The sequence below is a fragment of the Garra rufa genome, chromosome 5, assembly GCF_049309525.1.
Source record: "Garra rufa chromosome 5, GarRuf1.0, whole genome shotgun sequence".
Classification (NCBI taxonomy): Eukaryota; Metazoa; Chordata; class Actinopteri; order Cypriniformes; family Cyprinidae; genus Garra; species Garra rufa.
This window is the reverse complement of record NC_133365.1, coordinates 41,442,903-41,457,364: the sequence shown is the minus strand read 5'-3', so window position 1 is coordinate 41,457,364 and position 14,462 is coordinate 41,442,903. Positions and strand designations below refer to the sequence as shown.

The 14,462-nt window shown below is 36.8% G+C and overlaps 2 protein-coding genes across 2 annotated transcripts; one reads left to right on the top strand and one right to left on the bottom strand.

The window, feature by feature from the left end:
* The first annotated feature begins 4,798 nt into the window (after nt 1-4,798).
* Nucleotides 4,799-6,127, top strand: shisa2a (shisa family member 2a). The gene is made up of 2 exons (XM_073839884.1): nt 4,799-5,087; nt 5,628-6,127. The coding sequence occupies exons 1-2, from the start codon at nt 4,799-4,801 to the stop codon at nt 6,125-6,127; spliced, it is 789 nt and encodes a 262-aa protein (XP_073695985.1).
* A 3,329-nt stretch (nt 6,128-9,456) lies between these two features.
* Nucleotides 9,457-14,395, bottom strand: zc4h2 (zinc finger, C4H2 domain containing). The gene is made up of 5 exons (XM_073841058.1): nt 14,211-14,395; nt 13,423-13,594; nt 12,236-12,408; nt 11,849-12,011; nt 9,457-10,635 (listed from the first exon to the last, which is right to left on the bottom strand). Exons 1-5 carry the CDS (start codon nt 14,261-14,263, stop codon nt 10,522-10,524), a joined length of 675 nt encoding a protein of 224 aa, XP_073697159.1. The 5' UTR covers nt 14,264-14,395; the 3' UTR covers nt 9,457-10,521.
* Between the last annotated feature and the right edge of the window lie 67 nt (nt 14,396-14,462).

The window sequence follows — 14,462 nt, the reverse complement described above, 5'->3', positions numbered from 1 at the left end:
ATGAAGAACATTAACATACAGCTTACCCGGCTTAAGCCAGATTCCCTCTCAAATACCTGCCAATGTCTTGTAAACACAAAAGCACAAAATACACATGCTGTAGATTCCAAGACAACAATGACAACAATTGTTGACTGCAATTAAGAGAAAAGGTGAGTTTTACTCAAATTAAGGCAGAGTTTACTCAAAAAATACAGTTGTTACTGCATCTGAATATGCATACTTACCTACTATTTAATAGGCAAAACAGTATGTGAAAAGACAAGCATGTCCACATTCACATTATTCAGACATAGGTCAAGATGATCTACGGTTTCTGGTGAGATTTACCATCTCATGAGGCCACAGAATAGCTGTTGCAAATCACAGTGAGGTGACATAACTGATGATGTACAGTTGAGGTCAAAAGTTTACACACACCTTGCAGAATCTGCAAATTGTTAATTATTTTAGCAAAATAAGAGAGATCATACAAAATGCATGTTATTTTTAATTTAGCACTGACATGAGTAATATATTTTACATAAAATTAATTTACATATAGGCCACAAGAGAAAAAGTTTACAAACACTTGATTCTTACTACTGTATTTATACCTGAATGATCCACAGCTGTGTTTTTTTGTTTAGTCATAATTGTTCATAAGCCCTTGTTTGACTTGAACAGTTAAACTGCCTGGTGTTCTTCAGAAAAAATCCTTCAGGTCCCACAGTTTTTTTTGGTTTTTCAGCTTTTTTTATGTATTTGAACCCTTTCCAACAATGACTGTATGATTTTGAGATCCATCTTTTCACACTGAGGACAACTGATGGACTCATATGTAACTGTTACAGAATGTTCAAATGCTCACTGATGCTCCAAAAAGAAAAACGATGCATTAAGAGCAAGGGGGTGAAAACTTTTGAACAGAATAAAGACGTGTACATTTTTCATATTTTGCCTAAATATCAATTTTTTTCCAATTAGATTGCCTTTCAGAATCTACAGAAGATACTTACATATTTACCAGAAGACAAAATAAGTTAAATTTACCCTGATCTTCAAATTCTAAAGTTTTCACCCTTGGCTCTTAATGCCTTGTGTTTCCTTCTGAAGCATCAGTGAGTGTTTAAACCTTCTGTAATAGTTGAATATGAGTCCCTCAGTTGTCCTCAATGTGAAAAGATGGATCTCAAGATCATACAGTCATTGTTGGAAAGGGTTTAAATATTCATGAAACATTTAGCAGATTCTGCAAGGTGTATGTAAACTTTTGACCTCAACTGTAGGTCACTTGAAAACATCAATGTAACAGATATAGTATGTCCAGATTATATAAACATGTTCATACTGTATCAACCATATTTGCTATGTGTTCTGTAAATCTGTTTTCTGTAAATATGCAAGACATCTGTTTCATCAGCCACTAAATAATTAGAAGAATAACGAAGTACACAGTAATAGTACACAGTAAAACTATTTGTGCTACATTACACAATTATATGACAACAAATACCAGTTTGCAGCATAATGGACTGTTTCTTGCACAGCTAAAGTAACTGGAAGCTAATGTGCACATAGCAAAATATGAAAGCTAATGTGCAAACATTTTTAAAGGCTGAGAAGTAAGTACTTGTTCAAAATAAGTACCTTAGAGAGAATCCTATTTTAGATGCGGCCTGGGAGTTTGTTGAAACTATTCCGAAAAAAACAGGCCTTCGGGTGCTAGAGAAGCTAATGTGTTTTAGGAATCTCGACCCAGAGCAGGGAATCAGATAAACAAAACAGACATGAATCAGACCCTTCAGGATAATGATAAAATCTGCAGATGGATCTTTAAACACAGATTCAAATGCTGTCTAACACTTAACTCAGCTCCATCAGAGCGGTATCATTTCATGTATCTCATTCCTGCACTCTCAGTGTGAGTACTACCAGGTTCAGGCATGTCAACAAGGTTCAGCTAGAAAGGACAGATATGTTCGTCCGATTTTGACTAGCAGGTAGCCTACAAAAGACAAAAGTTGCTAATGGTATCATAAATGTGGCCCTGGACAACAAACCAGTTGTAAATAGCATGGGTATATTTGTAGCAAGTGCCAACAAAACGCATTGTATGGGTCAAAATGCCAATGCTAAAAATCATTAGGATATTAAGTAAAGATTAGTTCCATGAATATATTTTGTAATTTTCCTACCGTAAATATATCAAAACTTAATTTTTGATTAGTAAAGTGCATTGCTAAGAACTTAATTTGGACAACTTTAAAGGCGATTTTCTCAATATTTAGATTTTTTTTTTCACCCTCAGATTCCTGATTTTCAAATAGTTGTATCTCAGCCAAATATTGACCTATCCTAACAAAACCATACATCAATGGAGAGCTTATTCATATCTTAATTTCATAAAATGTACCCTTATGACTGGTTTTGTGGTCCAGGGTCACAAATGTTATAAAAAGTAGCATAAATAGATGCAGAAACTAAATAAAGGATATATTAGTTACTTATGCTCATATTTGATGGGAAAGCCATTACTTGAATTCCTACAAAAATACAAAGACATTTTTCTTGAGCACCAAATATTTTTTAAAGATTTTACATGTGAATGAAGGATATTTAATACAACCTGAAACTAGTTCCAATTTCCTGTCTATGCCTCTCAGTCTCTCTTTCGGTTCCTCTCACTTTCTCTTGTTCCAACTGTCTCTTCTTCTCTCACTTCCACTGTTTCTTATTGTCTCTCTCTAGTCTCCCTTCCCAGTTTCTGTAAACATACCACCAAATGGTGTCACATTACTAGTTATTTTGTTTTTCAGAAATACATTTACCATCTGGAGCTTGCACACATGTACATGCGTTACTCCTGGTCTCAGTCTCTGAGAGATGTATGCAGTTCTTTAGCACCTAGTTAAAGTTAATGACTCAGTCATATTCAATAAGCCGAGCCTGTCACACCCTCAGGAGACAGGCTTTGTTGACCTGATGCTAATGTGTTAGTTCTCAGACAATGGCAATTTACTGTCTTTTGTGTGAGGACTAATCTCTGTTAATAGCTTGACACAATCAGGTCTGCCCAGCTGCAACAGAGATTTATGTGAACGACGATGTGTTGTTGTTTTTTGGGATACAGTCAAAGATGTCAAATCTGAATGGAGGTAAAATACGTTCCAGTGAACGCAGTGGGGCATATTTGGTAATGAGTCCTGAAGAGATGGATGTGCATAGATGTTATGTGGAATAACCTGAATGTATTTGAATAATCTGAATAATTAGTGAACAATTAAATTGTTATTTCTTCACCAATTTAATTACAGCACTAAAAATATGTTAAATATGTTTCTCCATAGTATTGTCTTTTGGATGTTTTGTGTTCAATGGTTCAGCAGGAAAAACAATGAAATAAATGGATAAATAATAAATAAATAATAATAAAATGAAACGAACCATAAAATTATAGGATAAGCAAAATGAATGACCCAGACTACATTAAATAATGGTTCCGTTACAATAAGAATAAACAAGTTTTGTTTTATGGCTGCCAAAACTATAAAATCATCAAAATTCAAGAAAGATTTAGTAAAAAGATATATATATAATTCAAAAATATTTAATTTTCAGGCTATTTTATATACAGTCAAACCAAAATTTATTCAGACACCTTCAACATTTCTCACATTATCACAGTTTACTCCCTGTAGTTTAGGGTTTAGGGTAAATGGTAATAAAAAATGACAAGAACCCAAGAGTTAAACTGTGTCAGAACAAATTCATCTTGATAATGTCAGAAAATTTTGATAGAAAGGTATAGAACTAAACATGGTCAGGTCAAAGTGTCAAATCTAATTTTTGGTCCCAAATTTTTATCAATTTTACTGGTCCACTGTATATAGAATTCTTGGGTATAATATGTCACAGTTTACTTTATTTTGCTATCCTCACTTACATAAATTAACTATAATGTCCTGCATCTACTAGTAAAAAAAATATCAAAAATGATATCTGGTGTCTGAATAATTTTTGGTTTGACTGTATACTTTTGTACAGTAAGCAATTCTTGTACTATTCCTTCACTTCTTGAATCTCTGAATCTGTATTTAGAAGCAAGACTAGTTGACAACCAAGGCATAAGGGGTTTCATAGTTGCTAACGAATGTGTGTGTTTAGATGTGCATTGATAGTGAATTGACCTCCCCGTCTCAGATAAAGTAAACAGAGACAGACAAGAACAGTCTGTAACCTTTAACCCCACATACACACACATACAAAAGGCTCCGTCTGTCTTCAGACATGAATAGGCATGCTATATGTATATCTAAGTTATGTATCTGACACATAGGCTGTTTATGAATATTGAGGTTTGTCTGAATGGGTGTATTTTTTCTTTCTCCATTTTCAGGAGTCAAGTTTTGACTGTTTTTATGTGAAGCCCCCAGTTACTCTTACTTAAAAAAAATGACAGAGATTTTAATCTGGTTAAAGTTTTGATTCATGACCCAGGCAGCTGATTTCATTTAGACTGAGTTCATCACCGCTTGTCATACCTTGTATCCAGTAATTAGCAGCGCAAACATACAAATAAACAACCATGCCAATCACTAAAACTCGCCTAACTTTAAATGCAGATGACCGATAACGAGGGGCTGCTGGGAGGAGGGGCTGCTAATGTATGTGTACGTGTTTGGAGGGGGGATGGGGGTCCAGCAAACACATAAATGACGCCTGCACTGCAGACAGTAACTCCAGATCAGATGCTACTTGCTTGCGGGACCTTCACATTAAAACGAGTTCTGCCAGTCAGAGGATTTAAACAAACGCAATGGCTTCATCCGTCTCCTGCGCGCTCTTTCTGTTGGTATCAATCGTTCTCCCAGTGTCTTTTGCGTTATCGGGGGAATATTGTCACGGCTGGACGGATTCCTTCAACACTTGGCACCGGGGATTCCAGTGTCCGGAGCGTTTTGACGGCGAGGACGCGCGGTACTGCTGCGGGACATGCGCGCTCAAGTACTGCTGTACATACGCGGAGGCGCGCCTCGATCAGAGCACCTGCGACGCGGGTTCGGAATCTGAGAACATAGATGACATGAGAAAGTTAACAGAAAGTGGTGAGTCTTTATATAACTTTGTGGAATTCAACCTTTTTTGATTTTGTACACTGAAAAATGGTGTAGGATTTAATTTGAAACAATTTTCACTCAGAAATTGCAAGTAAAGTTCACAAATAGTTACAAAAAAGGCACGTGACACTAAATTAAACGTGCATTTTTAAGACTGAACTAGCATATTCTAGTTTACAATTTTAGTAAATCAAATTACAGTGTAGTATTGTTATCATTTATTTAACTATGTTATGAATTTGAATAATTGTATGAAACAAATTCATTGGTCACTGCTGACTACCTCGATGCATTTGTGCATACATTTTTATTTTATTAAATAAAGTACATTTCTGAGATTTTTACCTGAGCATATTTTAATACTAAGGCCTAGATTTTTCTGAAAACATAACATTTGAAATTAATTGTGTTGTAATCTAATTTAATGTTGACATTTTTGCAACTTCCCTGGCATTTTTCATCAACCCCTGACATGCATATTTTCATAATCCTCATGTTTAATTCTGTACTCTCTCTTTCCCTCCCCAGTTCCAACCTATCTTCCCTTTGTAATTGTGGTGAGTGCGTTTCTGTCATTCGTCCTGGTTGGTGCAGTTGTATCTATTTGCTGCTGCCAGTGTGTGAAACCCAAAGCGAGTGATCGTCCAACGGGTCCATCCGCTGCTCAAACCAGCCTGTTGGAGTCTGGAGGACCCTCTGTGGACAACTCTACCCCATCCCGCACCTCCACTTCAGGCTCATCTATGACAAACGCTCGCCCTCCGCCATCTGAGTTAAGTGTGAACCTCTACGGCCCTATGGGAAATGCATTCCCAACCTCTCAGACCCAGCAGTATGTTCCTCCACTTCCACAGGGGGCGCCACAGTTCTACCAGCCCTACATGAATTACGCTCTCCCTCCGGAACGCAGCATGCTGATGGCCCCTGCGTTCCTGGATGCCCGTCCTGCGTTTGGCCAGGTGCACGGACAGCCTTTTCCTCAAGGGTCCATGCACACAGAACCCATCTATCCTACTGTCACTATCTGATGATGTTTAGAATACTACAAATGGACTATAAAACTGTGTGGGACTACATAAGGAATAAGAATGTCTCAGGGATACTGTCTTGGATGACTTCCTCAAATGTTTTCTGTATCCACACACGCTCACAATCATGACTAACATCATGTCGATCATGGTTGGTATCTTTTTATGATGTATTAATGCTTCTCATAGGAGTGTATTTGCATGAACACTTGATGTTTGCTCAGTAATCACCGATTGTAATGTTATTTATAACAGATTAGAGAATAAATTTATTTTCATAGGCCATTTGTTTGACTGTCTTCTCATTCTTACACAAAAATATTAATATTTCAAGACAATTTCATGTTTGTGAAACTAGATCATTAAGTTACTTGGAATTGTTACCTCACCATATACTCTTAAAAAAATAAAGCATTGCAAAGGGGGATTTTACAACAATGGCAATAATACAGAGAACATTTCTCCACTGTAAAGAACCTTTAGTGAAATGAAAAGAATTTATAGCTGTTAATAGGGATTCATTGAAAACACAAACAGCACTGTTTTAATAAACTAGAGCTAGTTTAATTAATTTACTGAAATGAAGTGGCAATAATTTCCCTAAACTGAAGTGCTAGAGATCATCTTCTTGAACAGTAAGTGTCTCTTTGTCCTGCAAAGAGCTTTGGGTTTTTCTTTACAGTACTTTGTGATTGTAAAGCTCTCCAGCCGTTACAGCTGCTTGTGTGTGTGGCTGAGCGGGTTTTGTGCGTTTGTGTGTGGAAACGGCAGGAGGGATGAGGACAAAAGATGCAGATCTCCTCACGCCCCTGAGAGTGGGATTAGTGCAGGTAAAGAGGGGTGTGTGAGTGAGATTAGGCCCTGGATGGCCCAGCTGGAGTTTAAGCAGATGCGTATGAGTTCATTAACGAGCTGCAGACGAGCCTACTGAGTTTCAGGCCAAATCCTGTTATGATGTAAAACGTGTAATGTGAAGCTAAAGATACATGAATAAATACAGCCACGAAGCCAAATAAATCTGCTCAGGCACACGACTGTAAATAAACCAATCTGCTTTTCCTCACACACAATCACAAAGGTGTTTTAACATTACATGCTAAAAAGAGAAAAGCAAAACACACAAAGCTGCTGAGATATGTACTGTTTTAGTTTTGTATTTATTAAGTATAATGTAATACACTGTATATAGAGTGTTTTACAACGCGTCATCAATCAGCCATATTAATGGCACTGAACGTGAACGATGCCACTGAACGAACAAAACTCTTGCTGATTATTGTTGCTGAAAATAGTTTTAATTTTGGGAAAACATTTTGAGTACTATAGGCTGCTAAAAGTTATAACAAAACAAGAAGAAGAATGCAAAAAACTGTGAGGAACAAAAGGCATTTGTGGCCAAACTGAACCAGGATTTCTAGGTCAAGAATCTTGACAACATTTATGTTTGTTCTTATCATTTCCGGTCAGGTAGATTAAATATTAGGCATATATCTTAATCAATACTGCTTGTATGTATTTTTTTTTTCTTTATTACGTTAATTTGTCAAAATATTGGGTGCTTTCCTGCTTACTAAGATTTAGCAGCTTCCACACGTTTTATCCCATGGTTTAGACAGCATAAATTAGCAGAACAACATATTTAGTAGTACATTAAAGGAGCAGTCCACTTTTTTTGGAAATAGGCTCATTCTCCAATTCCCCCCGAGTTAATAGGTTGAGTTTTAAAATCCATTCAGCCGTTCTCCTGTTCTGGCGATTTCACTTTTAGCATAGCTTTTTATTGAATCCTATGAGACCAATAGCATCGCGTTCAAAAATGACCAACGAGTTTCAATATTTGTCCTATTTAAAACTTGACTCTTCTGTAGTTATATTGTGTACTAAGACCAGTGGAAAATGTAGGAACTCCACTCCCATTCAGGTGTAATAGTCAAGGAAGTTTGCTGCCGTATGGACGCAGCAGGCGCAGTAATATCACGCAGGGCCTGAAATTAATTCCCAGTAACTTCCAATGTGATGAAGTTAGCATTTCCAAATGTGCTGCGTGATATTACTGCGCCTGCTTCGGTCATATTATGGCAGCAACTTCCTTGACTATTACGTCTGAATGGGAGTGTAGTTCCTAATCTTATCGGCCTAGAAAATCGCAGCTTTACATTTTCTGCCGGTCTTAGTACACGGTATAACTACAGAAGAGTCAAATTTTTAATAGGACAAATATCGAAAATCATTGGTCATTTTTTAACGCGATGCTATATTGGTCTCAATGATCTATGCTAAGCTATATTAAAAGTGATATCGCCAGAACAGGAGAATGACTGAATGGATTTCAAAACGGTAAAACTCAACTTATGAACTCGAGGGAGTTGGAGAATGAGCCTATTTCCAAAAAAAGTGGAGTGTTCCTTACCCAATGCAATCCATGCTGTTGTTTACATCTGGGTATAGCCAATATTGCTGCACACCCAGGTAACTGACAAAACTGTGAAGTAAGTGCAAACCCTCTATAAAAGAATATTTCTTAATATATAATTAAACTATACACCCAAATCAAATGTTTTGTATTGATTATGTCCATCATCTTATGATACATTAACTTAACCCTCGCTTGCTTGGTTGAGAACCTTAAGTGCAAAATTATGCTGCGTTCCAGGCAGGTTTTAAGGCTCGTAAATCATGACTTCAAATCACGACTCACGACTTTGTAGTGTTCCAGGCAAGTCACCCCAAACTGCCTGAGCACATTTATTATTATTACATTATTATTAATTTGTTTGCAACGTTATATTGTCCTAAAGTCTATTTTCCACTGTGTACCACTTGCATAAACACAGCACCTAAAAAACCCTGACATAGTGGTTTCGCGGGCTATGTCACGTCAGAACTCGGAACTGGGAGCACATCGATCTAGTACGAGTTCACGAGTGGGAAGTTACGGGTTTGACTGCCGTTCGGGTGCACTTTCACGGGTAGAAGGTTGGAAAAACACGAGAAACGGGTTGCCTGGAACGCGGCATTACTTTTGTGTTTCTTACTTGAGCTTAAGTATTGTAGACATTTCTGTGGAAATGGTCAGCATGTCACAAATGCTGTCAATAGAGCATAATTCGTATCGTTGTCTTCAACACTTTTGCAGGAGTGTAAATATCGCCCCCCTCAGGATCAAAAGTACAGTGCAAAATGAATGTAGAACCTCATGCTGGTAAACACATTAGCCGAAAAAAGAGAGAGAAGGATTATTGCATTGTTAGGGGTCATGGGTGAAAGGTCAAATTCCAGATACATATCAAGCCCATCTCAGACAGAGTGACAGAGAGAAAGCGAATCAATCAGATGACATAACCAAACAAAAAGGAATTGTATTATTCTACAAATTCATTTTGACAAAAATTACACAAGTTTATTAGTTCACATGTTTTAATTATTAAAAAAAACACTCTCAGAAAAGATGAGACATAAACACAATGATTCAATACTGAAGATTCTAACAAGCTCTTAATGCCCCTTCGGTCAAATTCCAAAACACAAATAACAGCTCATTCACTCAAAAGCTTTATCATTCTCATTCAACTTCTCATTATTCTACTTCTTGAGGACTGTTCACACATGCTTTTGCATGTAGTCTACATTAATTGTTGGTCTTTGTCTCCAGAGTATTTGTTTCAATGGCCGTCTTTTCAGCATCTCATGCCATTAGCACCACATTTTTAAGTTACTTAACTTAGTCGTTCTGATTCATTCCAATGCTCTCCATCTACATCTAGTGTGAATGGCCTTCAAGACATTCTAGAACACTGACATGGTCTGGGATAGTCCATGGTTACATAATACAAGAAGACCAATTATCAGGAGGGAAAAAATCATTAAAAGACAAATACAAAATCATACCATTATTAATTAATTAAAATGATTAGAGATCAGTTAAAGCATTAACTGAATACCGTACAAACGGCTCTATTGACTAAAGCCACTTTAGAGAAATTAGTTCGAACTAATGCACTAGAATTAAACCCCACACAGAATAGTACACTTCAATTTTTCTAAACCAGAATCCATTTCCACTACGGACTAAATACAGACACGGTACAAACACAATATCAAGGTTTTACTTATATAAAACTGAAATGAAAAACTGAGACCTAATGTCGACTGAAGCAGGAAGACGGGTTAACTACAGGATCACTATTAGAGGTCAAGTTATCAGACTGCAGGTGGTCCACTCATTCAGGACAATGGTGAGTGTGTATAGATGCGCAGTGAGTGACTGTCAGTGTGTGTGTGTGTTTGGAAATGTGCATGCATGAGAGCGTAAGTGAGTGCGTTTATGTGAGTAAATTGTATTCTGTTGGGGTTGTGTGTTAGTCAGGCTTTTTGGGGTTTTGCGGCTACGCATGTTACTCGTCTGGTTTTCTCTTGGGTTTTTTAGGGTTGCGTGAGCGACTTTTGGCTTTGCAGAGAGGACAGATCGGTGCGTTCCGATGAATTTGCTGGTGGCAGGACAGACAAGCCTGGAAACAGACAACAAATTAAATCATTATACCATCTCTATCACTTTACCCTACCAGTCAAAAGTTTTTGAACAGTACTTTTTTTATGTTTTTTTTTTTTAAAGAATTCTCTTCTTCTCAGTAAGCCTGCGTTTATTTGATTTAAAAGTTCAGCAAGAACAGTAATATTGTAAAATAATTTTACTATTTAAAATCACTATTTTCTATTTGAATATATTTTAAAATCAAATTTATTTGTGTGATCAAAGCTAAATTTTCACCAGTCATTCAATGCTGATTTGCTGTTCAAGATTTTTTTTTTATTATTATTATTACTATTTGAAACAGTTAAGTATATTGTTTCAGAAAACAGTTCTTTTAAATAGTAAACTTTTAATCTTTTACTGTTTTTGCTGTACTTTGGATCAAATCAATGCAGGCTTAGTGAACAGAAGAGACTTCTTTTATAAAAATCTTACGAACTTTTGAACAGTAGTGTACATGTAAACCAGTTTTAATTATAATAAAATATAACAGGAATCGTTTTTTGAGTCAGTTAAGTGACTCAAAGACATCTTTAGACTGCATAAATATGGATAACTTGGGATCAGCTAAGCCAATTTTCATACGAATTGGACAAATATTGAAGGAGGAGTATTGAAAAATAACTAATACTGTACTTTTCAAAATGGCAGTTACTGTCATGGGTGTACTTTATTATTAATGAGTGTCTTTATTAGATCAAAGGGTTAAAAAGTTATAACCATTTGAAAAGTGAATTTTTGAGCTGGTGGTGGTGCTATAGAGTTGGTCCTAAGAACCCCAACATTGATCAGGTCACTATTCATGACCATCACTACAAGTATGTCAAATCAAATATCATCAATTTCTCAACTCAACTCAACTCAACTCAACAATTTCCTATGTTCCTATGAAACAAGCAGATATAAAAGGGGCTACGGCTCTTTTGGGGCTTGGCCTCTAATAAAATAGCATGGTAACAGTTTATTGAGTGTAGTTCAGTAAATGACTTTCAATAAAGGAAACGTTAGGTTGCATGAAATGGATAACTTGGGATTTTTTGACAGACCAGTTCCAAAATTCCCAGGTCATTCTTTTGTGAATTCAACAGAAAGTGTTGCTTTGTTGTCATTTTCATTGTGTGGTACCTGGACCACCTACCTCATAGCATTCAGTTCAGAATGCAAACTCCCAAATAAAATACAATATTTACCTTCATAGGTGGCGGCTGCTGGCGGAATGTCGCTGTCTGCCTGGCGTCCTGTTTCCGTGCAGCTTGAAGCTGCTGAGCTGCAGCCGCTGCTGCCGCTAAAGACTCTGGGATAGGAGGCTCCTGGGGTTCTGTCTGCCACTCAGCCTTTTGCTTCTCAAAGTAGCTGAAAGGAGAGGAAAAGCATACAAACATACAGTAAGCAATTTAGCCTTCCCATACACAATTACACACTCTCTGTCTCGCAAATTCTCTGACTCAGCTTTAAGAATTACTCTGTTGCAAACACACACTCCTACACTGCAATGACTCATTTTGAGGAGTTCCCCCAGTCAAACACACACACACACACACACACACACACACACACTAAGGAACAGTGTTACTAACTCCAATGAGAGCTTTTCCTCTTCCTGGCTGAGGTCAGGGAGTCTCTGTAAGCCGAGGGTCATCCTCAGGGCATCCACGTGTTCTTTCAGTGGCTTGTATTCATCGTGGAGACGTCTGGTTGACTCCAGCAGTTTGTTCAAGTCACTTTCAGACTGTTTGATAGTGTTTTCCATCTGGGAAAAGAAATACAGCCACTCCATAAATCACAGTGGTGTGAACCTAATGGTGAGACAACTGACCTGGTAACACAGAGGTTACTGGATCAGATCCTTAATATTTAAGAAAAAAAAGTGCTTGTAGAGCTTATAAAATAAGGGCTGTGCAATATATCTAAATTATTGAAATATCACAAATGTACATATCGCAACAGCTTGCAATTTTTGGGGCCATGAACAAAAGACAGAGAAAATTACTCACTGCTCTTGCCTAAATAACTTTTGTAGCTTAAATAAGAATCAGTGCATATTGAATTAACAGAGTGAAGACTAAGCAGTGTTTCATTTTTCCCTTTCATTCACTTCATAAACTGATGTTAAAATTACACTAATGTTAAAATTACATTTTATGCAATGCTAAGAGTAAAACACTACAGTTCACTTTCATAGTTCACAGTTCATATCACACCAAAAACTGCATTATTTAATGAGTTATTGCATAGCGCATTTCTCTTCAGTATCTCACAGCCCTATAAATTACACTACCAATCAAGATTAAGTTTTTATTTTTAGATTTTTTCCCCTTGCATTTATTTGATCTGAAGTACAGCAAAAACAGTACAAAAACATGTAAAATATTTTTACTATTTAAAATACCCTTTCTATTAAAATTTTTTTTAAAAGGTTATTTATTCCTGTGATCAAAGCTAAATTTTTATCATCATCACTCCAGTCTTCAGTGTCACGTAGTCCTTCAGAAATCATTCTAATATTCTAATTTAATATGCTGATATAGATATATATACATATATATATATTAAGAAATCATACTTTTATTTAGCAAGGACTCTTGAAATTGTACTTTTGATCAAATAAATGCAGGCTTGGTGAGAAGAAGAGACTTCTTTAAAAAAAAAAACATAACAAAATGTATTGTTCAAAAACCTATGACTTGTAGTGTATTTACTTTTTACTGACTGCATCAATATGATAAATAGTGCAGTGCAAAATGTATTTTTTTTTCTTATTTACCACATTAATATCAGCATGTATCAGACGCAACTCCTCTACATGAGCCATTTTCTCCTGTAGCAGAAGATCCATTTCCTGTTTGTACTCTCTCAGATGCTTCTCCTCTGACTCCAGAGCTTCAAACTCACTTCTCAGTCGAGATTTGATCTTCTCCATCTGAATTGTCTTATTCCTGCAAAACCACACAAAACACAGTTAACATCCTCCAAATGCTTGACAGCATATGACAATGCAATGCAAATGCAAAGACCTGGTGTGATATGGTGCATGTGGTTTTAAACGAATTATGTGGTTTCAGAGATCCGATCACAAAATGCATTAGACCCCGTCTGTGCAAATCTATATTTACAAAAACCAGACAATCATGTTTATGTCTGAGGGTTGTATAAATGATCAAGAACCCCTCCGCAGGAAATGAACCGTTTGCTCTGCAGTTTCGTATCTTAACCACAACAGGATGCTTTTCTCAGTCATCCTCATCAAAATAACGGTGCGATCAGAAACCTCGTTCATGCAGAATTAGTGTATGTTTTCGGATTTAGTGCAAAGCTGCTTGTTTTTATGGTCTACGCGGTTTGCTTTAGCATCATGACCGATACAAAGAACCTGTCAAAGCAGAAATGGCTTAGATTATTTTTGAGGTTGACTATACATGCAAATTCATGCATTGCATATAAAATAAAAAGATTTAGTGAGAATACGCCGGTTTTTGCGATCTTGGCTGAATTGGCCAGATGTTGAACACAGGCTAGCGTGTCTGCTTTGGAATCAATCTCAGCTTTTCTTACCTTATTTCTTTGATGTTCTCTAGCTTGCACATTATCTCTTGTTCGTCCGCCATGGTGGACTATGAAACTGTGAGACTTCTGTAGGAATAAGAAAGGAGGTAAAGGTTGTAGCGGATATACCTCTCATAAGAAAGACAATAGAAATGCTAACCAGCTGTGGACAACAGCAACACGGCGCTGACTACATTTCCCACAATCCTCGGCGATGTTTAAAGGGACAGCGTTCAATTAAATATAGGTACAACACAAATG